The following is a 23,315-nucleotide window of genomic DNA, read 5'->3' on the forward strand; positions in this document are numbered from 1 at the left end:
CTAACTATTCCTTCTAAAATTCAGCTTGGGAATATACACAACTATATGTAAATCTGCCTCCTTCCTCTTTTGGAAACAGATGATATTTGTCTTTAATCTTGTAGCATCTCTTCTATTTGCCACAAGTCTTCAAAAATAATAACAGTCCACTAAGTTCTGTACCTTTGGAAATAATTCTTCTGAGTTATGTGATTTTTAACACATGAAAGGCAGCTTAGCCCCCTCACTTATCTGGGTTTTCAGTTCACTCTTGACCATTTCTCTGCCTCACCTTCCAAGCTGTAGATCATTCTCCTTCGTAGAGAAAACAAAATAAAAACAAAGTACTTTTGTCCTCTCTGAACATCTCTTTGCATAGCACCATCTCCTCTGAGCATTAAGAGGCCATTTTTGTTAGCATCATTTTTTTTTTATAAGTCTCATTTCATTTCAGGCTTTAGCCTTCCTGAAACTCTTTTAATGTGACCATGCCACTCTTTTGCTGCATTTGTCTTCAGTTGCTCCTGACATTCCTTTCACAAATTTTTACATATTTTTAAATTGTTTTCCTGCGTTGCTGTCACACTCTTAGATATGTCGCTTTAAAATCTAAACTCATTGTTGCTTCATGTACCTTTCTTTTCCTTCATCATTACAGTTGTTGTGTCAGAATTTCTTGAAAGCACCCAGTCTCTCTTTGATCAGCTTCCAGGAGATTAGAATATTAGGCCCACCTTTTTTGTTAGCTTGTTAAAATCGTCTTTTAAGTTTCAGGGTACATGCCTACAAGCATGCCCTGATTTCTCTATCATGAATTGTGAGTTGTTATGATCATTTTATTCCAAGATTCCTATCACTTCCACTTTACCAGGGGACGTCTTTCTGTCCCGTCTCACACTTAGTATGGGGAAGAGGCAACAGAACCAGTTTCTGTCCTAAGCTGAGTCACTTGGGCACAAACAAGTGGAAGCAAAAACAACAAAACCCAACGACTTAACAATACTTATACTTTAATAGGAACAATTCCTTTTAAACATTCCATTAAAAATTTTTTTCATGTTTAAATTATGATTTAATTTTTGAAAAATGAAAACTGTAATTATAAATGTATATTTTAACCATTTATAGAAATAGCATAGCATAGAGAGCTGGCCTTGAAGCCAGGAAGACTTGCTTTCTCTGCATCTGAGATACACTGAATGTGTGATCTCAGGTAAGTTATTACCGTCTCAGTGTTCCCAGTGACTCTCTAAGACTCTATGTTTCAGAGAAAATCCTTACCTGCCTCGGTAGAGGTGAAATCACAAGGCCGGTTCCTATTCTCTTTACTTACTGCATCCTGTCTTCAATCAGTGTAGTCAAAATAATGATTTAGCCCTACTGTGTGCACAGAGACAAAAGCAATCCCTGCTAACAAATGAACTTATGCATATCTTAACTTTCAAATTTTCATTCATAGCCCTAATCTCCATTACTTTTTTCATATTTTGCTTATTATACAGATATTTAAGAGTATTTTTCTTATCTGTGAATAACAGATCTAAGTATAAAGATATCTATTTCAAAGCGAGGCACGTTGGCCTGGTAGAGAAGGGCCTGAAAGTCATGAAGGATCCACCTCTGCTGGACTGTGCTATCTATCCAGTCATGGCTAAACTGTGATCTCCTTTGAGCTTTCTATACATTCAGATTGTGTGTACATTGTTTTAAAGCATACATGGCACCTGAAGTCATTACTCGAGCAAAAGGAGAAGGACATGGGCGTGCTGCGGACATCTGGAGTTTGGGTTGTGTGGTGATAGAAATGGTTACTGGTAAGGTAAGCATTGTGCACATACTTAGTCATTGAGGAAAAAATTTCAGTGACCAGTTTAATTATCATATTTATTATTCATTAAGTCCCATTTTCTGCTAGATGTAAACATGATTAAGCCTCCTTAATAGGTATCATTGTCTTGACTCAAGTAAAAGAGAAAAGATTGAGTGTGTCCATAATTTAAATAGAAAAATGTTTGCTCATTTAATCTCCCACACACCTAAAACTGATATAAATAAGTTTGATGGCTCATTTTTGATAGCTTACACATATAGTACCACGTTTCCTTTGGATAAAGGGAAGTTGATTTTGCTTTTTGTCACTTCCTTTTTTGGGTTCTAGTTTTGTCAGGCATCACAGGGCATCAAGTATAGCAAAATTAAGTTAAGTGGCTTCTAAGGAAATAGTTTGATAGTGTGATTTATCAAGCACTTATTGCTACTACATGCCAGGAACTGTACTGGGATAAAAACAAAACTAGTCCTTGCCTCTCAAACATGCATGTGTAGAGAAAGCAGATGCAAGGTAGCCTTGGATGGAGTAGAGGACCAGCTTATTCTGGTCATGCACAAGGTGGTGCTTCCTCTGAACCTTGAAGGAAACCAGGGATTCTGGGCTTGAGGGAAGGAGAGGAAGTATAGTGTGAGGAGCAGCAAAATGGTTAATAGGGCAGATCATAGATTCTGTGGAATAGAGTAATGAGTAGTAAAGTTGGAAAGGGTAGGCTGAGATCAAATGGTGAACAGGTAAATGCCAAACAGAGGAGTAAATTGAGACAATTAGAGGCTATAAAATACTCATATTTATCTTCTTTATGATTACTGGGTATTTTATAGGGATAAACGTTATTTATATAAGGGATACAAGGTTAATTCAGGTGTTTGAGGCTCCCCTCTGCTTCCATATCTGTCATGGTGGCAGCCTCCAGAGAGGTGTGGTGACTCTCACTGTGGTGTGAATCCCATCAAGCCTGTGGAGCACCAGAAGAAGTTTTAAGTCCCAATACCCCAGACCAATCAAGTACTAAGAATGGCCTTCTTGCACCTTTGAAAAGAAAACAGCCCTGCCTCCTTTTAAATCAGATGCTTCTCATTCTACAAGCCATTAGACACCTGGAAGCAATGGACTCCCCAGCCAAAAAGCTCTGGTAAAGGTTCTCTTTTTCCATGGGCGAGTCCCTTAACTTTTCTGTGCCTCCTATTTTCCTTGTCTTAAAATAAAAATGTCCACACTACCTACTTCAGAATTGAATTGTGATGTCAGTAACAAGCACTCGTGTCTTTATCAACTTGTTAATTTTGAGTATTAGCTCACACACCAAGCTGCATCACTTATGTCGTAGCTACATATGTGATCTTATCATGATACCTGGGATGCTGTTGGAAATGTCCATTTGTTAACATTTTTATCAGACAATAAATACCTTTCACCCATGCCCCCTTCTTTCTTGTGATAACTGTCATCACCTTAGCACAAGCTTTGTGACCCTGGGCAAGTCACTTAGCCCCACTGCCCAGCCACAAAAAAAAAAAATAATAATAATAATAATTGCACCTACCTTCCAGAATTGTTGTGAGAATCAAATGAAATAATAATAGTAAATCACTCAGCACAGTGCCTAGCATGTAGTAAGCCCTATATAAATGTTAGCTATTATGATTATTACTGAAGAATTGCATATTGTTGTTAAAATTGGTGTTAAATTTAATTTTTTAGGAACCAAATGTATAGGGACTTGAAGGGAAAACTGTCATCCCTCACCTTACTGTCTGTGTTTCACCTAAAGTTTGAAACAGTTGCTAACTTGGTCTTTTTTCTAGTTGCCAAATAATCTTTTACAATTATAATGAAAAATATGCTTTCAATGGCCAGTATCATGAATAATAAGGTTTACATTAATAGTATTTGGGGGGGTGATTTGTTTAAAAAATCCCAGTAGCAAGATAAGCAGCCTTATAAGAGAACAGTGTGATTTTATATATTACTAATTATTTTTCCATTTATTTCTTCATATATTGTTGCCTAAGTAGAATAATAGGAAATCCTATAGTAAAAGCCACTGACGTGATTAATGTAGGAACTTGGTGTAACTAATCAAATGGCCTAAAAAATACACCTGGACATTTTGGGTGAGAAGGTTGCCTAAAAGTGGAATCTTATCTTTTTGTAGAGGCCTTGGCATGAGTACGAGCACAACTTTCAGATCATGTATAAGGTTGGAATGGGACATAAGCCTCCCATCCCTGAAAGGATAAGCCCTGAAGGAAAAGATTTCCTTTCACATTGCCTTGAAAGTGATCCAAAGATGAGATGGACAGCTAGCCAGCTCCTCGACCATTCGTTTGTCAAGGTTTGACTGATTGTTGTGGTGCTTTGGGAGAAGGAGGGGCATAAACATACCTCAGCTTTATCACATAAGCAGTAATATTATTTATTGCCATTAAGCCAAAACACTTAAAAAAGTGAGCTCAAAAGTCATCAATCCACATTAGTCTCATGTACTTGAGTGATTGTATTCAGGTTTGAATTTCATTTGGCAGCAAGGATACTAAAATCAAGACGAATGGCCAAAGATTTTATTTTCCTTTGTTGGAAAATATAGGTAATTTCTAGTGACCTGAGATTCTAAAAACACATAATTACTGTTGCCAGTGATACTTTGTGATACTGACTTTTCTGCAAGAACTAGTGATGTTCCTTCCCCAGGTGTCTCCTCTTCAGTCCTCCTCTCTCCCTCCCTCTTCAGGTTTGCACAGATGAAGAATGAAGCTATTCAGCATGTGACCTGGTAGCGTGTGTACTCAGACAGATTCTCTTAATCACTACTGTATGTAATATTTACATGAAGACTGTTGAGAAACATGACGAACGTTTTTAACCTACCACGACTGAAGACTGCACAGGTGACGAGCGTCACTCCTCCTGCTGCTCTCGTCTGTTTTACGTGGCACGTGATGCTCGTGTGCGACTGTGTCTGCAGAGTGTGAAAGTCAGAGTGCCGTTACTACTGTACATGGACCATTGCCTTCTTTGTCTGCTCCGTCCCTCACGTGATGGAGGACTGTCATATTAATACGTAGTATTTTTGACCTTTCTAAGCTCGAAAAAAGTTGTTGTGTTATCAGGCGTGCTGGGCCTTGTTTTTTAATATCCTGTTTGAGTGCACTGACTGTGAACCTTTATCCTATTTGAGGGGGGTTGGGGGGGACTGGCTTCAGATTTGTTATGCAAGAGCTAATTAATGAAAAAGGTTTTTTTGTTTTTGTTTTTTGTTTTTGTTTTTTTCTCTCAATAAATTGTTTATTTTAGGAAGTTTTGCTTGGGCTGTTCTTTTCTATTTTTTTATGCCAGTATTTTTTACTCAAGTATTCACCAAGCAAGGGGATATACTTGAAAAGGAGCTAAAGGATCATTAAAGTAGAGCTTTGGGGGCCAGGGGTTATTATTGCTTTAAGAGTTATTTGAATAAAAATTTAAAGGAAAAAAATTTGAAGATATTATGTGGCTGACTTGTACATGATTTCACAAATTTTCCAGAAAGATAGGGGCACTCACCTAACCAGTGCCACTTGACCACCTCTCCAGGTCTCTTTTACCCTTCTGGTACCATCACTAGAAAGACTGGAGTGACCTGACCACAGGATCTCACGTTGAAGAAGCCATCTCGGCCAACACATCCCTGAATCTCTTCCACTCCAGCCTCTGCTTGACAACCTCTCCAGGAAGCCCATTATTATACTAATGGACAGCCTTAATGGTTAGAAAGTTTTCTTCTTGACATTCTGCCTTCTTGGCCAAGCTGAACAAGTCTACTGGCCCTTCCGTAAGACAGCTTTTTAAAGCGACTGACTGATCAACACAACCAAAGATCATCAGTTTGGGGCTGGAAGGGGTCTCAGAGCTCATAAGTGGCAGGACTGGGATTCGAACCCATGTCCTCTGAGGGCTCATTTCACTTTACCACGCTGCTCATTCTAGTGCTGTAGTTAACTAGTGGCCATTTAAAAAAATCATGCTACCCCAACATTTTTCTATGAAGAATTTGCTAATCACATTATCCAGATATTTTCATAAAATAACCTGTTTTTTAAGATATAGAGATCCTAGGTTACCTTCCGCACTGCTGTGAAATTTCTTGATTTATGGCATTTTTTTGGTTTACATAAAAGTAATGATACTGTTGTATTATATATACACCTGGTGAAGGAAGCATTTTCTTGCCCATAACCATTTAGATCATAATAACTCATTTATAAAGGACAGTAAAGGTTGGCGTAATTCTTTCCCTGCCAGGGATTTGTGTAGCATAATGAAAAGGTCTCTACCGAAGACCGTGGCACAGAAGTGACCCAAGTTTTCACCCTCTGGGCCAGCAGAACACACAAGTTCTGTCAGGGCCTTTGTATACATTTTCCTGTATAGAATTCTAAAGCCATGCTGTTGGAACACTTGGTCACTCACCTAGTTCCCTGCTTTCCCACAGTGATCCCATCACTTTTATCTAGGGCCTTATTCAAAATAGGTATTTTTAGCATTCAGCCACTTCTATTCCTTAAAGTTATCTCCATAGCCCTTTTTAGGGGGAAAAAATAAATCCATCATCTCTTGGCACAGATCAACCTGGAAACCGCTTTCAGATTGTACAAATAATGATTTTATCAATTTTACAGGCACTCCATTGTGCTACCCTCATGCATAGGTGTCTTGGGGATCTCCATTGCAATTTGGAGCTAGCTCCTTGGATGCTTTTTTGGGATGATTACTTTCTGAAGTGATCCTTTCATCACTTTCATCTCTTAGATGAGATAGGCTTTTGGTCATTCTGCCACCTTGTTCCCTAACAAACACCTTTGTGACAACTTAATGCAAACTGAATCCTGGGCCATTCAGTCATCTTTGGTCTCTGGAACTATCTCATCTCCCTTTTAGGACTTTCAGGCAAATTCCCTGATCAATCACCCATCTTCCTCCTCCTCCAAATCACCTCAAAAAAACCCAAATATAAATTTAAGCTCTAGGGTACTCCCTTATTCCTAGCAGGAAATACCATTATACTTAGTCACTTAGGCACTCAGTAACAGGTATCTCCCTAGGGTTATTTCATTAATCTTTTGAGATTGCTTTTGGAAGCATTTCTTCTATTTACTGACGTGCATTTCTAAAAATCACCATGCTATGCCAAATTAAAAAAAAAAAACAAAGGGTTTTATGGGGAAAATAGAGATAGGGATAACACTCAAAAATATCATCTGTGACACATGAAAAAAAAAACCTAATAAAAACAGTTATATGTTTTTTATACATGTTAGCTAATTAAGAAATATGTATATACTACAATAAATAGTGGCGGAGCTTTGGATTGCTGTTCAGCCGTCTCTCTGGTTCTCATAGGGCAAGGCTGGCAAAGTTGATGGCTATAGGCAAGCTCTGGTGAGCCAAAATTCTGGGATCCACAGAAGGAAGCAGTGGGAGGTGCAGAGTGGAGTGCATCGGCACTGCCCAACCCTCCATCCACAGCTACTACTGCACCAGAAAATATATAATAAATATGGTGCTTTACCTTGAAAAAGACCTCAAGTTTGCTTGTGGAAGTAAACCTTGTAAGGGTTGCATCTTGTGAATTATTTATGAAGTGGTGGAAGGAGAGTTATTGGCAATCAGATGGAAAGTTCTAATACCAGAAGTGGATGACGGTGGTTCATTTGTCCTTTTCTCTTCTGTGGTTTGTGCAACTTGGTTCAGATGATAAAGCAAACACTAGATCTGTGTTCTGCTCAATCTGTTCTCTAATATATAATTGCATTGAAACATTTGCATTTTTTTAACTATGTGCTTTTAAGATGTAATGCCATCTTTACTAAGTCTTCGAACAAACCTTAACTCAACAGTGGTTGTCATACTTTACTCAAAGTTTTGCTCAGACTAGTGAATCTATTTAAGTCATTTTCTAGGAGGTCAACTCATCTATTAATTGTTGATTTGTGTAGTTCGTGGCCAATTTCTTAATTCCCACAGATACTCTATTCATCTTAATGAGTAAGGGCTTTGCCCCAGTCACCCAATTTAGTAAAATGAAAAGAATCTGTCTTTTGGTTCACAGGCCACCTCACTAATTGAGCTGGTCAACTAAACGTCATATTTTTTCTCAATACATTGAGTCAACTACGCCAGGTCCTGTGCTAAGTGCCGGGGATACAAGAAAGGCAAAATATAGTTGCTGCTCTCGAGGAGCTCACAGTCTAATACAGTTACATCTTAAGAATTTTAAAACTTAAATCCAAGCAGCTAACATTTGGCCTAGTATGAAGAAAAGATCCTAAGGTCTACAATCCCAAATTTCAGCATTCTTTTTTTTGTTTTTGTTTTTTAAGTTTTGAGTTCCAAATTCTCTCTCCCTCTTGCTGCCCCCTCTACCCACCAAGAAGGCAAGGAATATCAGTTATACAAGTCATGCAAAACAATCCCAAATTCCAGGTGTTCCATTCTCTTCCAAGGTGGGATATTACATTTGTGTAAGTATTAACGGAAGTTTTTAAAATATCCAATAAGTAAATGAGATGGCCCAATTGTAACTTGAAAGCTGTATTGCTAGGGAACCCAAAGTCAAATTATTTATTCATTTGAAGCAATTATTCTTCTCACTCAAGTAAATCAAGTGCTTTTGAATTCTGTTCAGACCTGAGCATTTACAGAAATAAAGGCTGGGTTTTTTTTTTTTTAAAGACCATTAATAGAGTGATGACTGCTTTCCATCTTCAGAACCCTTGCACGTAATCCATCTCTTTTACCCACCCACACGCATCAAGGCTATGAGACTCCAGGAACTGAACGCCGAGACAATGTCAACAACAATAAACTCGTACTTTAGTTCTTTTTATTTTTTCCCATGTAAACAAAATTAAGACTACTTTTTGTTAAGGCAATTGTAAAACACAGTCGCTTATGGAGGATAAACACTGATGCCTAACAAGACAACAATATGTACGGCTTTTAATACAGTAAACCAAAAGAGTTTTATTACATTTTGGCAAGTACCTTTTCCAGGCAGGATTACACACACTTCATCCAAAAGCTTTAGGAGAAGAAGGACTGGGTAACAATATATAGTCAACTCTGATTATGGGTAGATCTTACTTTCAAATTCTGTTTCACATAACTAAAAAGTAGGAGATAAAGTCCTTTAATGATACTGTTCACTAGCTCATGTTGACTTTTGACTTTTTCTTCTTTCCTATGTAAGCTAATAGCCCAACAGGTCCTTAGTTCTTTATCCCAACCTGGGGAATGTGTGATATGTCAATCAGACTGATTACTCTTTTATCTGAGATAAACCTCTAGCAGAGAATGGGGAAGTAAAAAGACTTGAGCAGAGCAATCTGTATTAATTTTTCAACTCTTTCTGGGCCTCAGTTCCCTCATCTGTAAAACAAAGGGACTGGATTAGATGGCTTTCAAGGTCTGTTCCAGCTTCAAAATTTATGATCCTATGATCCTGAGGCAGATTCTTCACAGTGTGGGTTCATTATTTTGCTGAAGTGTTATGAATCCCCAAAACATCAGTATGTTCAAATTTAAAGATAAATAAAAAAGCATACCCTGTAGTCTAACAGGTGTCTTGGTTGGACTCTCCATCATCCTGGTGTCTGCCATTAGAGGAAGTATAAGCAATTAATTAAGGTCCTCAAAGTCTTTACTGTGAGCTCCATCATAAGGGGTCAGGCTCATCATCAATTTCTAAATAATGGCAGGACTCTAAATCTTGGACATACTTTTCTATTTGCTGTTTAAACTGTCTTCAGAGCAACTTAACTTTCCATTTATAGATAATATGCACATGGCTGCTGCAAGCATTTAGAGAGATGCCTATGACTATAAGAGAGAAGCCAGTATTGAAAATGAAAGCAGGCTGTACTGAGCAGCTGCCCAAGTGAAGTTTTTTGCCCAGTTTCATCTTTAAAGGATATGGATGCCCACAAAACAAGTCACCATCAGAAATTTTAGGATAAGCTTCCTTTCCAAGTTTAGTCTCCAAATAAGTGCCCTGATTAGCTATAGGACAGACTGGTAATCATCTCTCAACTAGGTAGGTACTGTATGACTAAGATACAGTACGTGCCTAGTTATACATTTTAATTATATAGATACTAGTTTTAAATTTCTGGTCCCATATTTCAGCTATAAAAGAACTCAGATATTACAGCTAATAGAGAGTAACTAGGTTTCAATATACACTTAAGTTTTTCCCCCATGATCATGGACTTTGTGAGCAAGCCCTGAACAGGGCTTACCCAAGATGAGGATGTTAGACAGAATCTTAATCTATAGCTCCCTAGATCAGAAAAGAAACAATTAAACAGGCCCCTTGGGTTTTTCATTCTTGGCCAAGCAACTGTCCTGGGGTGTTTTGTTGAATGGGTCAAACCCAGCACAAAGTGGGAGCAGTAAGAGGTGAGAGAACCCTGCCAAACAGAAATGATAAAAGACAATTTCCAATCCAGTGAATCTCTTAAAACAAAAATTTCTACAGATGGGGACAATATTTTGTGCTCCAGAGTTAGCAAGGAACAAAGAATGGATGATAAAAGATGGTGGAAGGTCCAGATCACATCCAGTATTAGAAATGACTACCACTGATAAATCCCAGCACGTTTTCCGTTTATACTTTTGTCTTGTTTACATTTAAAGACCGGTTTAAAAAATAGTTCGTGATTACTCTCATGACACTGTAATCCAGTCATCAGAAAATGATGAGGAAGAAGCATTTTGCTCATTTCCTGCCACTCTTCCCTTAGTGTACATGTATATACACAAAAAAGTGTGACACAAAATAATGACTATGACTGTGCAAGCCTCATACAAAATTAGTCTCATCAACAGTCACAACTCCAAAGTATAATTGGTCCTGTTTCTTGCTTGCATTTACTTCTACTTTGTTCTTCCTCATAGATCAAAAGCTCTTTAAATGGAAAGGTCTCTGCCTTCTGCACTGCAGAACATAGTCACATTCAATAAATATTAATGGACTGAATAAGAAACAGGTTGTCTGAAAGTAGAGCTCTCTGAACAGAATGAGCCTTTAAACTCATATTTGTCTAAGAATCAATACCTGCATTAATGCTTGATATTGGCTTTGTGTCCACAAAAAGAAATCCCCAGATGACCAACCAGAAATGGCCAAAGTCATACATCTCTCTGTTATTTAAAAACCAAACTGAGTATAGCATTGGTGTCACTACCTGAAGTACACTTGTCCCTCAAGGAACCTACCTTGTATAAGAGAGTTCTCTTTTGGGTAAATTATTGCTTTTTCTAGCAGTTGGCTATGTCGGCTAGCAAGCAGATGTTAGCATGGGGTCCTTCATACTGGACGTCTCTCCAAATTCTGCCCCAACGTCTCATGGACAGAATCTTTTGGTAGAATAAATTAGAAGCTATGTAAGAGAGACCACTGCCCTGATCAAAAGCCGAACCTTAGTAGCTCAATGGGAGCTACCAATGATGTTTAAAAAAAAAACAAAAAAAACCCCGAAAAGGCTAAACAGCATTTTAATCAAGTGAAAGTCCATGATTGGATGGGATTTCTGGATTGTGCCAATAAATTCATGCTTGTATTTAGTTTTGCATTTCAATTAGCTAATGTCATGGACAAGGGAACACCCATAAAAGGTAGTCATCTGCCAGGCCATTACATTATATTTGGTCTTGAGGGTGAGAAGAGCACAGGCATGCTGGTGCTGACTTGGAGACAAACAAGATGGGGATGCCAGAGAAATCACAGCAGTAGAAACACCATGGGTATGTAACCCAGGAATCAAATAGGAGAAAAGAAAGGCTTTTTTTTTTTTGGCCATTCAAAGGCTTTCACGCAGTTTTCCCAAATCCTCTACTTCATTCTCCTTCCAGACGTATACAGATTCTTACTTATTGGGTATGAATGTCCATTAGTCCAAACTCTTAGACTATCATTCTTTTTATCTAGGATGTTGACATATATGGTCCATCTACCTCATTTAGAAGGCTTCATGGTCTCCAGGCATGACAGCTCTCTCTGCCTAAGCAGTCTCTAAATCACCTTGTAATAAAAATCATAAAAATGCCATGCCAGAAAGAATGAAAGGGGATAGAGTAAAGGAGACCTGTGTAAACATATACCACAGATGTGCCAGACATACAAGTTAATTTTTTTTTTTGGAGGCATAATTTAATCCTCTTTGTAAAAGCACTCTCTACTCCATCCCTGGTAACCTTTTAGAGGGGTTACAGAAAACTCAGCACCAAAGGATGAAAGGGATTCCCTACCCCACCCCCAAAATATGTCTTGGATTATTATAAAACATAGGCCTTCCGCATATATGGATACCCACCGCATACACACACACATACACACACACACACACACACACACACACACACAAGAGGAAAAGAAAGAAAACCCGCTTAAAAATGTTAGGAGAGGGGATTTAAGAATACATCTTCTTCCCCATCTGGCTTTGAGACCAAGCCCCCCCCCCAAAAGGGAGAGTGACTTTAAATATTTCCCCAGTAGTCTCTCATCCAACCTTAATCACTCTGTCCTGTGGAGGAGAATCAAGAGTTTTCTGAAGTTCCCTTTGGATGAAAAGCAGTCCCTGAAGCAATCACTTTTGCTTCTGCTTGCTGTCATTGTTTCCATAGGTAGAACCTTTGTTAATTTCTGTCACGCCAATCATACGCCGAACACCAACAGATGCTGCAGAGAGAGAAAGGCCAAGAGTCAGGAGGAAGTTAGTGTGTAAAGGGAGAGAGCCCATGGGAGGTCAAGGGTACCTGTGAATTTAATTCAATTATTTCCACTGAGAATTCACAGATTTTGGGGGGGGGAATGGGGGGAAGGGTACCAATTCACAAGATCTGTTAATATCCTTAAAAATCACAGAACCTCACCGTTGTAGGGGACATCAAAGGACATCCAATGCAACCCATGCTGACTGAGAATCCCTTCTACAATATTGCCACCAAGTGGTCATAAAGCCTTCCTCTGAAGATCTCTGAGTGAAGGGCAGCACTACCTCTAGATGCACCCCATTTCTTACGCTAGTCTAAATCCGCCTTTATAACTTATTTGTACACATTGTTCCTGGTTCTACTCTCTGAGTCTAAAGAGAACAAGTTTAATAACCTCTTACACATGACAGCTTTTCAAATATTTACACTAAAGCTACCATGTTCCCTGCCAGCCCTGCTCCCATGACTCTCGTGGATTAAAAGCCCTCATTCCTTCAGCAGTAGCATCCTGAAACCCTTCACCATCTAATTCACTCTCTTCTGGGCACTCTCCAACTTATGCTTCCTAAAATGTGGCACACAGACAGAACATAATATTCCAACTATGGTCCAACCAGGGCATAGTTGAGTATGCAGTTATAATCTCCTGTATTCATTCAACAGTGCCTCTCAATGAAGCCCCAAATCACATTTAGTTTTTTTCCTTGCCATAGGACTTCGCAGTTCACCAAAATATGTAAGTCTTTCTCAGATGATTCACTATCTAGACATACCACTTTTGGCAATGTTGTATTCGTAAAATTTTGTTTTTTGCTTTTTTTTTTAAAAACCAAATGTATAGCATTTTGCATTTGTCCCTACAAAATTCCACCTCAGGAGACCTGCCTCAATAATCTAGTTCACCAACATATTTTTGGATCCTTCCTCTGGAGGTCCATCACATTAGCTATTCCTCCAAGCTTTGTGTCTTGAGAAGTCTTATACCCTGCCTTCATTTAGGTCACTGATAAAATACTCGATAGCACAAAGTCAAAGAAAGATCTCTTGGGCAAGGATGCTGAAGACATGAAATTGCTATGGATTTAATTTAAATCAATAGGTCAAGTATTTGTGAACTGCCTACTGTGTGGTAAGCACTGTTCTGGGTACTTGGGGAAACAATGACATAAATAAAATATACCCAGATTTTAAGGAGATGAATCACAAGATTTTAGCAGCCATTGGAATATCTGTACTCTGCAGTTTTAAAATAGAGAAAACTCCGATTTTTTCCAATTCATTTCTAATCATGAGGAAAATCATTGTTAAGATCACAAAAAAGTACACAATAATAGCTACATTGTGTGATGACTAATATTGATAAACTTAACTCTTCCCAGCAATACAAGGATCTAAGACATCTCAAAGGCCTTGTGATGGAAATTGCTATCCACATCCAAAGAAAGAACTATGGAGTTTGAATGCAGATCGAAGCATATTATTTGCTATTTTTTTTTCTTCTGTTGAGTTTTGTTTCCTCTTTCTGGTGGTTCCTCCTATTGGTTCTAATTCTTACTTACAACATCACTAATGTGAAAATATGTTTAATAGGAACATATATGTAGAGCCTATATTAGATTGTGCACTGTCTTGGGGATGGTGGTGGAGAGGGAGGGGGAGAAAAATTTTAAATTCAAAAGCATATGGAAGTGATTGTTGATAAATCAAAATAAATTAATTAAAAAAAAAAGGTTGGGTGATGCTATGCATCAGACCTGTACAAAATGTTATGATTCACCTTTGTTGTTGTTGAGTTGTTTTTCAGTCACGTCCAACCCTTCATGCCCCCACTTGGGGTTTTCTTGTCAAAGGCACTAGACTGGTTTGCCATTTCCTTCTCCAGCTCATTTTACAGATGATAAATTGAGGCAAACAGGGTTAAGTGACTTGCCCAGGGTCACACAGATAGTATGCGTCTAAGACCAGATTTGAACTCACAAAGAGGAGTCTTCCTGACTCTAGGCCCCGCACTCTATCCACTACCAATCTCAAAGGAAAGAAAGTTACTCTGTGGCTAAAAGTCAAGTTCACAAGTGGATTCCCTATTAGGGGCAAATAAACAAACAACATTTGGAGGCCTGATTTAGACAATTTGGAGCATATGTCATGTAGCAGAATTTGGACCACTAAACAGTCTAAAACCACATCTTCTCTATTTCTCACATTTATTTTCTCTTTTCAACTCACATTCTCTACCTTAGTTTCCAACTTTATCACTTCTCTCTGGGATAATTATAATAATCTTTAATCTTTTCTCTCTCTAACTCATCCTCCACACAACCACCAAGATGCTATCTTTAAAACAAAGATCTGACCAAAAAAACTCCGCAACTGAAAAATTCTTACCAGCACCCTTTTGTATTCCAAATCATCATGTTGTCAATTAAAACCTCTCATGATATGGCCCCCATTTATCTTTCCAGACTTATTTCATATCACTCCTCCTACTATGCCAACTCTTCCAGTCCAAATGGCTAGCTACCTACTACCCACACTTGACATTCTATCTTCTTCCTCTGTAACCTTTGTCCAGAGCACAAGAATTCCTCACCTCCACCTCTTAAAATTGTAGTTTTCCTTCAAAGGTAGCTGGTGTAGATTCACCTGTAAAAAGGCCTAAACAAGGCCTTTCCTGACTACACCCTGCTCAGCGCTGCCTCCTTTAAACAACTTTGTATCATTTAGTATAAACTTATTGCTTTATATTCTATTTATCTGTACTGTGCCCCCACCCAAGAACATAAGTTCCATGAGGGCAAGGAATATTTTGTCTTTGGATCCTCTGCACCTAATACAGTAATAAATGCTATTTGAGTAACAACCACCATCACTATATTACTACTGCTATTATCACACCACCACTAAATTTCTAGTTGTTGTTCAGTCATTTCAGTCACATCCAACATTTCATGATCCCATTTGGGTTTTTCTTGGCAAAGATACTAGAGTGGTTTGCCATTTCCTTCTCCAGCTCATTTGACAGATGAGGAAACTGAGGCAAACAGGATTCAAGGGTCAAACAGCTAGTAAGTGTCTGAGGCCAGATTTGAACTCAGGAAGATGAGTCTTCCTGACCCAGGCCCAGTGCTCTATCCACTGTGTCACCTAGCTGCCCTGAATTCCTTCTTAAAACAGAGGGAGAACCGAAAAAGGCACACAACCAATTTGAAATAACAAGTAAGGAGGGGGCTAAAAACCAGAGGCTAAAACCCTGATTAGCAGCTAAGCAGAGTGCCTAATTCAGGCAGCTAATTCTGGAAATCCAAATCTCATTTTCAGGAACCATCTTCTTAGTCAGCTGTTCACTTCCCAAATCATTTCCCCTCCTTCTACACCCATGGTAGCAGGGAGAAAAAAGAACCTGTATCATTATTAATAGTTTCTTACCCAAAGCTTCAAAATATTTAGGAATATTTTCTATGTTCCTTCTGGCAATATCATTGGTGGTCATTTGAATCACCACAAATTGGTAGTAGCCTTAAAATACAGGAATGTCACATAACTAAATGATTTGATAGTCCCTTGGGCCCTCTGGGCTCCAGTTTTCTTATCTGTGATAAGAACAAACTGACTGATCGTTCAGTAGCAGCCAGAAACTCTCACTTCAATCAAAACTTTGGTGAACCCTTTCTTTATAAGAAAAACTCTCCAGAATTTTTTTTGAGCTGTGTGTTTTATTTATTTTATTTTGAACTTTCAAAAATGACCTTTAAGGGGGCAGCTAGGTGGCACAGTGAATAGAGCACCAGCCCTGGAATCAGGAGGACCCGAGTTCAAATCCAGCCTCAGACACCTAACACTTACTAGCTGTGTGACCCTGGGCAAGTCACTTAACCCCATTGCCTAACCCCCCCCCCCCAAAAAAAACCAAAGACCTTTAAATAAATTAAATAAAATAGACCCTCTTAAATAGTCAAGATCCTTTAGCAAAAATGAATGAGCTCCAGAGTGAACTCTCTCAGTCCTTCCGAATCTGCCATCAAATAAAGCAGAGAAAAGACTCTAAGAATCATGATTAATTCCTTCTCTTACTACATTCTCCCATCAGGCTTGTGGAAGGAGTATTAATGAACAGTCATTAATAAATAATAATAGCTAGCAATTACATAGCAATTTAAGACTTGCAAAGCACTTTACAAATATTATCTCATGTACCATCATAAGAAACCTGCTTTTATCATACCCCCTCTTTACAGATGAGGAAACTGAGGCAGGCAATACTTAAGTGACCTGCCTAGATTCACACAGCTGCTAAGTGTCTGAGGCTGGATTTGAACTTAAATCTTCCTGAATTCACATCTAGCACCCTATAAATGAATGCTTGTTGACTTGGCTATGGAAGAGAAGGATGGGAATAGATAGGTGTGTCAGTCCATGCCAAGTCAGTGTGGAACTGAAGAGGGAGAGAGGAAAGTGCTGTTCCCAGCCACCCAGGCAAAACTAAGAGGGCTCCTCCCCACCAGAAATTCTCCTTAAGCCTCCTAAGGGAACTCATTTAACATGCAGCAGGGAAGAGCAGTGGATACCCTGATGTGAAATAAGCAAACGAGGTAGAGGAATGATCTATTCTGCAGAAACCTCCCCCAACCCCTCTTAATTCCAGTGTCTTCCCATTGTTTATATGTATGCATATATATATTATATATACACACACATACACATGCACACAAAGAGAGAGATAGAGACAGAGATAGCTTGCTTTCTGTGTGTGTATATATGTATATATATGTATATAGCTTGTTTTGTGTGTGTGTGTGTGTGTGTGTGTATATATATATATATATATATGTGTGTGTATAATCTTTGCATGTTGTGTCTCCCATTAGGTTGTAAGCCTCTTAAGGTCAGGGACTATCTTTTGACTCTTTTTGTAGCCGCAGCACTTAGCACAGTGCTTGAAACATAGTAGGCATTTAATAAATGTTTTATGATTGGCTGGTTGGGGAAACCAAAGGAAAGAAAGAATAAAAAAGGATCGATCCAAACTTGGAAAATCTCCAAGGAAAAGTAGAGTAGGGGGAACCCAACCAGGACAACAGGAGAAAACAGGGAGTTGTCACAGGTGACAGAAGCTGCTCTCCTATGTACTGGGTCCTGACAGCAGGGCTGCATTTAGGTTAAAGGCTACTCCTCTGACTTCCGCCTCCACGAGCGCTGCATTAGCCTAAGTTTTAGGTCATTTCTGGGGCTCAGGGAGAGCTGGCCAGGCTTCACCCTGGAATCCTCTGGTCAGTCGGTCCTGCGGGACTCAGCCCCTCCCTGGGGCCCTGGCCACTCCCCTCACAGCAGCTCTGCCCCAGGCAGACTTGACTCCCCTTGACTCCCCAAGCAGGGGCTAGGGCTGCACCGCAGCAGCCGATGGCTGGAGGGGACCAACACAGAGAACAAAGTGGAGTGACTTTTGAAGGCTTGTCTTCTCTTACGATTCCTTGGAAAGCCTTCAAGTGCTTCAGCACACACAATTTGGGAAATGTTGGATTAGGTGGCCGCCAAGATCCCCGGCCATTCTAATGTTCTCAGTACTAGCTTGGGTTCCATGTTTCATAAGTTCTGGGTTGGAAAAGTCTCAGACAAAGTGCCGGCGCATGTCAGCTGAGCCTGCTCACTCACTCCCAGCCCTCACCCGCGTGGCCCGGGCATCAGCCACCTTACTTACCCACGAAGATGACAAGGGCGAAGCTGGCCAGCGTCAGTGACGAGCCGCTGCTGATCATGTTGACCACCAGTTGGAACAAGGGGTAGAGAAGCAGCAGAGCCCAGAAAAGCCAAATGAGGAGAGTCCAGGGTCGCCGAGGGGGTACGATGGGGGTACCAGGGTATGTTCCTGTCCTGTAGTATCCCTCCTGAAAGGCATCCTGAGAGGACAAAGGGGAGTAACTATTAACTCACATGGGAGTGGGGATGAGAGGGAGGCGGGAACCAAGAGCTCAGCTCACTGGACTAGAGGCAGTCCCGAGCATAAAGCTCCCTGGGGGGGGGGGGGGGGGGGGGGGGCCCCTTCGGAGGGGGGGGGGGGGGGGGGGGGGGGGGGCCCCGGGCGAGGGGGAGGGGGGGGGGGGGGGGGGGGGGAAGGGCGTCCTTCAACTTGGAGAGACTGGTGAAGCCTACAGGCTCCCTCTTAAGTGCATAAAATATATAGGATTACAAAGTAAACCAAATACGGTGAATTATAGTTATTGCTGTTGTTCAGTCGTGTCTGACTCTGCGTGACCTCACGGACCATGCTGTCCATTGGGTTTTCTTGGCAAAGATGCTGGAGTGGTTTGCTACTTCCTTCTCAAGAGGATTAAGGCAAACACAGGTTAAGTGACTTGACCAGCTAGTGAGTGGCTGGGGCTGGATCTAAACCCAGGTCTTCCTGACTCCAGGCCCAGTACTCTATCCATTCAGCCCGTTAGCTGCTTCCTCGGCAAATGGAGTTTAAATGACTTGCCCAAGGTCACACAGCTAGTGTCTGAGGCTGGATTTCAACTCAGGTCTTCCTGATTCCAAAGGGCAGCTAAGTAGCGGAGTGGACAGAGCACTGGGCTTGGAACCAAGAAGAGTCATCTTGGTGTTTCCAAATCTGGTCTCAAGTCTGACCTTGGATAAATCTCTTTACTGATCTGCCTCAGTTTCCTCAACTCTCAAATAAGGATAAAAATAGCACCTACTTCCAGGACTGTTCTGAGGATCAAGGGAGATAATATTTTTAAAAGTACTTAGCAGAGTTCCTGGCACATAGTAGGCATTACGCAAATGCATTATTAACGAAAGTATACATCAGGAGCTCTCTATTATGTAAACTGTTAATAGAAGACAAATCCCCATATTACAAATACAACCACCAAAATATCCTTTGGTATTCAGTAAATAAACTTTCCTGGAATTAAAGCATCATTACAGACAGAACTGTTCCCCCAAGTGCCCAGACATAATGTTTATGATAAAAATTTAATGCAGTCTTTAATAGACTGCCATATTAAACATGCATTTTTTCCAGGGACTGAAAAACTAGGAAAATCTAGAGATCTAGGGAAAGAAATAAAAGCTACATGAAAACAACTGAAAAATATGTCACTGAATATGCTACTGAACTTAGCATCCCGATATTCTTATTCAGTTACAAAATGCAATCATTTTATCCACCTGAACAACAGCTAGGAGGACATTAAATATAAAGGATAATAGGGAAATTATTAAACATTCATATACCACCCATATAGCATATATTTCTAATTGTCAGGCACTGCGCCAAGAGCTTCACAAATATCGCATCTCTAGAGGCAGTCCTGAGCACAGAGCTTCCTAGGGGAGAGGGGAGGGTGTCCTTCAACTTGGAGAGACTGGTGAAGCCTACAGGCTCCCTCTTAAATGCATAAAATATACAGGATTACAAAGTAAACCAAATACAATGAATTATAGTTATTGCTGTTTCACAACAACCCTGCAATGTGGGTGGTTTTACTATCCCCATTTTACAGATGAGAAAACTGAGACAGATGGGAAGAGGTTAAGAGGCTTGCCCAGAGGCAGAATTTGACATCGAATGTTCCTGACTCTAGGCTCAGAGATCTATCCACTAGCTACAGGATAATAGCAAGACGATAACTTGTCATCAGACCATTTCTGTCTGAATGCCATCATGTGATAAGAATGAAAAAAAAAACCAGTAATTAATATTTGCAAAGCATTTTAGATCCAGTATTCATTTAAACCTCACAGCAACCCTATAATTAAACACAATTTCCATTATACAGATGATATTGACGCACAGAGAGATTAAGTCACATAGCTATCAAATGTCAGAAACGGGATTCAAACCCAGTTTTTACTCAATTCAAATCCAACATTTCATCCACTATGGCATGCATGTGAGAGTGTTGGGGGGACATAAAACACTAAACAAATGTAAGGTAGGAGGACAGGTAGATAAAACTTCTGATGACAAAAAGATTCATCTAGGCTAAAAACTTAACCACTTCTAAACCACTTCCAAGCCACTTGAGTGAACAGAAAATATTAGGAATCCTCCATATTGGTTTCTTGGGAGTAAATGAATAATTACACCATAATATAAAATGGTTTATAGAATCTTATCTCGATGCCTCCCATTCCATTGACTCTATAAAACTGTAATAGTCTTCCTTTTGCATTCACAGATGGCATACACTCTTATCAAGACATTGGGAAAGTGATTTTCTTTCTTCTACTCACCTTAAATTCGACACAATTCATGAACTAGACAATCCCTTTCGTAATAACCAGTTGGCAATAAAGGTGACATCAAGTAAAATCTCAATATGGTATTTAATGGAAGAACTGGACTTATCAGGAGAAATGGATTCAGATCCCAGGTCTGATATTTATTATCTTATTTATATGACCTTGGGCAGTAGATAAATTGCCAGGGCTGAAGTCAGGAAGATTCATCTCCATGAGTTTGAATTCAGCCTCAGACACTTACTAGCTGTTGACCTTGGCAAGTCACTTATTTTCAATTGCCTCCAAAAAGGGGAAGGGGGGAGAAAGATGGGGGGAGGGGGAGAAGAAGGAGTAAGGAGTGGGGAGAGAAGGAGGGAAAGAGAGAGGGAGAGAGGGAGAGGGGCAGAGAGGCACTGCACCTAGCTTCCAGGAATGAGGAACTAATAGTCTCACTACACTTTGCCCCGGTCAGACTACATTGTGGAGAACTACGTTCCAAAACTTAAGATGAACATGGATAAACTACGGAGTATTCAGAGCAAGATAACTAGGGTGGTGAAGGGCCTCGAGTTCAAATCCAGCCTTGGATACTTACTAGCTGTGTTACCCTGGACAAGGCTGTCTGCGTCAGTTTCCCCATCAGTACAATGGGGATAATATTAGTACCTACCTCCCAGGGTTGTTATGAGGATCAAGTGAGATAATATTTGTAAAGCACTTAGCACAGTGCCTGGCACATAGTAGGTGCTTAATAAATGTTTATTACTTGTCCTCTCCACTTTGAGTCACATAAGAATCAGTTGAAAGAAGTGGAGATACATAGCCTGAAAAGAGAAGATATGATGGGAAGATGTCATTTCTGTCTTCAGGTATTTGAAAAGCCGTAATGCAGAAGAATGACTAGCCTTCTTTTGCTTGGCTCTAGAGGTCGGAACTTGGAGCCATGGGTAGAAGCTGCAGAGAAGCAAGTTCAGACTCAATTTCAGGAAAAGCTCCCTAACACTTTGAGTTTTGAGAGGTGGTGGGTTCCCCCTTGTTGGAGGTCTTCATAACAGAGGTTTAAGATCTTTTTTTTTTTAAGGCAACTGGGGTTAAGTGACTTGCCCAAGGTCACACAGCTACTAAGTGTCAAGTGTTTGGTCTGAGGCCAGATTTGAACTCAGGTCCTCCTGACTTCAGGGCTGGTGTTCTATCCACTGCGCCACCTAGCTGCCCAGTTTAAGACCTTCTTGTCAGGTATGTCATACTGGAAATTTCTTTTGAGTTCAAGTTAGAAAAGATGGCTACTGTAGAGGTCACTTCCAACTTTCAAATCCTGTGATTCTGCAACTTTTGGTCATATTATGAACAAGGATGTGAAGAACTCACGATCAATCAGATAGTTGTCTCTGACACAAGTTTTGTCTTGAAGACATTGAAACTAAGTTAAACAGAGTGGTCAGTGCTTTTTGGGTAACAGGAAATAAATCACCACATGGAGGAAAATAAATTCTGAGCTTTTCTTCTATAAAAATAGGCTTTAAACTCACCACAAAAAAATAAGTATGGCTCATGGCCTAGCATCGATTCCAATGAGCCAGATTAAAATCAATTAGATATGCAATATACTTTCTCTTCTTTCTAGATTAGCTTTCTTTCTCTCCCCCCCCCCTTCCCCTCCGTGTGCACATTACTTTGAGTATGTCTCATTATAGATGGAGGCCATAGAAGGAAAACTGGATGACAAAGGAGGACATAACTGGTAATTGGTTTATGTAAGTGGATAAATATTGAAGATAATTGACTGTCAGAACTAGAAAGAGCATTATAACAGCTCGCATTTATATATCACTTAAAGGTTTGCCAAATGCTGGACAAATATCATCTCATTTTCTTTTCACAACCTCCTGGGGAGGTAGGCGCTACTATTATCCCCATTTTAGAGATGACAAAATGGAGGCAAATCAAAGTTAATTGAATTGCCCAGGGCCACACAACTACAGTTATCCCTTCCACATTGCACTGGTTAAGGGCGTCCCCCTCCTCATCCACGGCAATCTGGAAAATCTGTGTAAAATTTTTTAGTCCTCCCTCCATACCAGAGAAGAAGTCTGAATTATTATGGTATTAAAAGATAAAATATGTTGATATCATACAATCCCAGACATATAACTTATGCATTTCTGAGTTTCTAAACTTTTTCTGCATCGTCTGCTGGCCTTCACGTGTTGTCCGCAGCTTCCACAAAACTCACCAAAAATTCCCATTTAATTTCTTATGCCAGCCTGTGATATATTGAAACTGTGATGGGAAAAGTCACGATGTGGAAGGGATAACTGTAGTAAGTGTCTGAGGCCAGATATGAACTCAGGCACCCTTAACTCCAAGTACAGTGCTCTATCTACCGCACCACTGATCTGCCTTAGAGATCTAATTTACTCTGCATTTTACAGATAATGACAATAGTAGCTAACATTTAGATAACTTTTTTAAGATTTGAAAAGCACTTTATATATATTAATTTATTTGATCCTCAAAAATGCTATTATTAACC

The 23,315-nt window shown here is 39.8% G+C and overlaps 2 protein-coding genes across 7 annotated transcripts in view; one reads left to right on the top strand and one right to left on the bottom strand.

The window, feature by feature from the left end:
• The window catches only part of LOC114031466 (mitogen-activated protein kinase kinase kinase 4), a 135,306-nt gene extending 130,199 nt beyond the window's left edge, over positions 1-5,107 (top strand). For all 6 annotated transcript variants that reach the window (XM_027846543.1, XM_027846548.1, XM_027846549.1 and 3 more), the window contains 3 exons: positions 1,692-1,798; positions 3,966-4,145; positions 4,542-5,107. In XM_027846543.1, coding sequence (XP_027702344.1) covers positions 1,692-1,798; positions 3,966-4,145; positions 4,542-4,562 — 308 coding nt within the window. In that variant the 3' untranslated portion in view covers positions 4,563-5,107. The remainder of the gene's footprint in view (positions 1-1,691; positions 1,799-3,965; positions 4,146-4,541) is intronic.
• Positions 5,108-8,659: 3,552 nt separating this feature from the next.
• LOC114031406 (1-acyl-sn-glycerol-3-phosphate acyltransferase delta-like) overlaps positions 8,660-23,315 on the bottom strand; it is a 183,859-nt gene continuing 169,203 nt past the window's right edge. The window contains exons 8-9 of the mRNA XM_027846468.1: positions 18,255-18,453; positions 8,660-12,524 (exon numbers count right to left, since the gene is read on the bottom strand). Of these exons, the coding sequence (XP_027702269.1) occupies positions 12,433-12,524; positions 18,255-18,453 (291 nt within the window). The 3' untranslated portion in view covers positions 8,660-12,432. The remainder of the gene's footprint in view (positions 12,525-18,254; positions 18,454-23,315) is intronic.

This window comes from Vombatus ursinus, unplaced genomic scaffold (assembly GCF_900497805.2).
Source record: "Vombatus ursinus unplaced genomic scaffold, bare-nosed wombat genome assembly UNPS02015175.1, whole genome shotgun sequence".
Lineage (NCBI taxonomy): Eukaryota > Metazoa > Chordata > Mammalia > Diprotodontia > Vombatidae > Vombatus > Vombatus ursinus.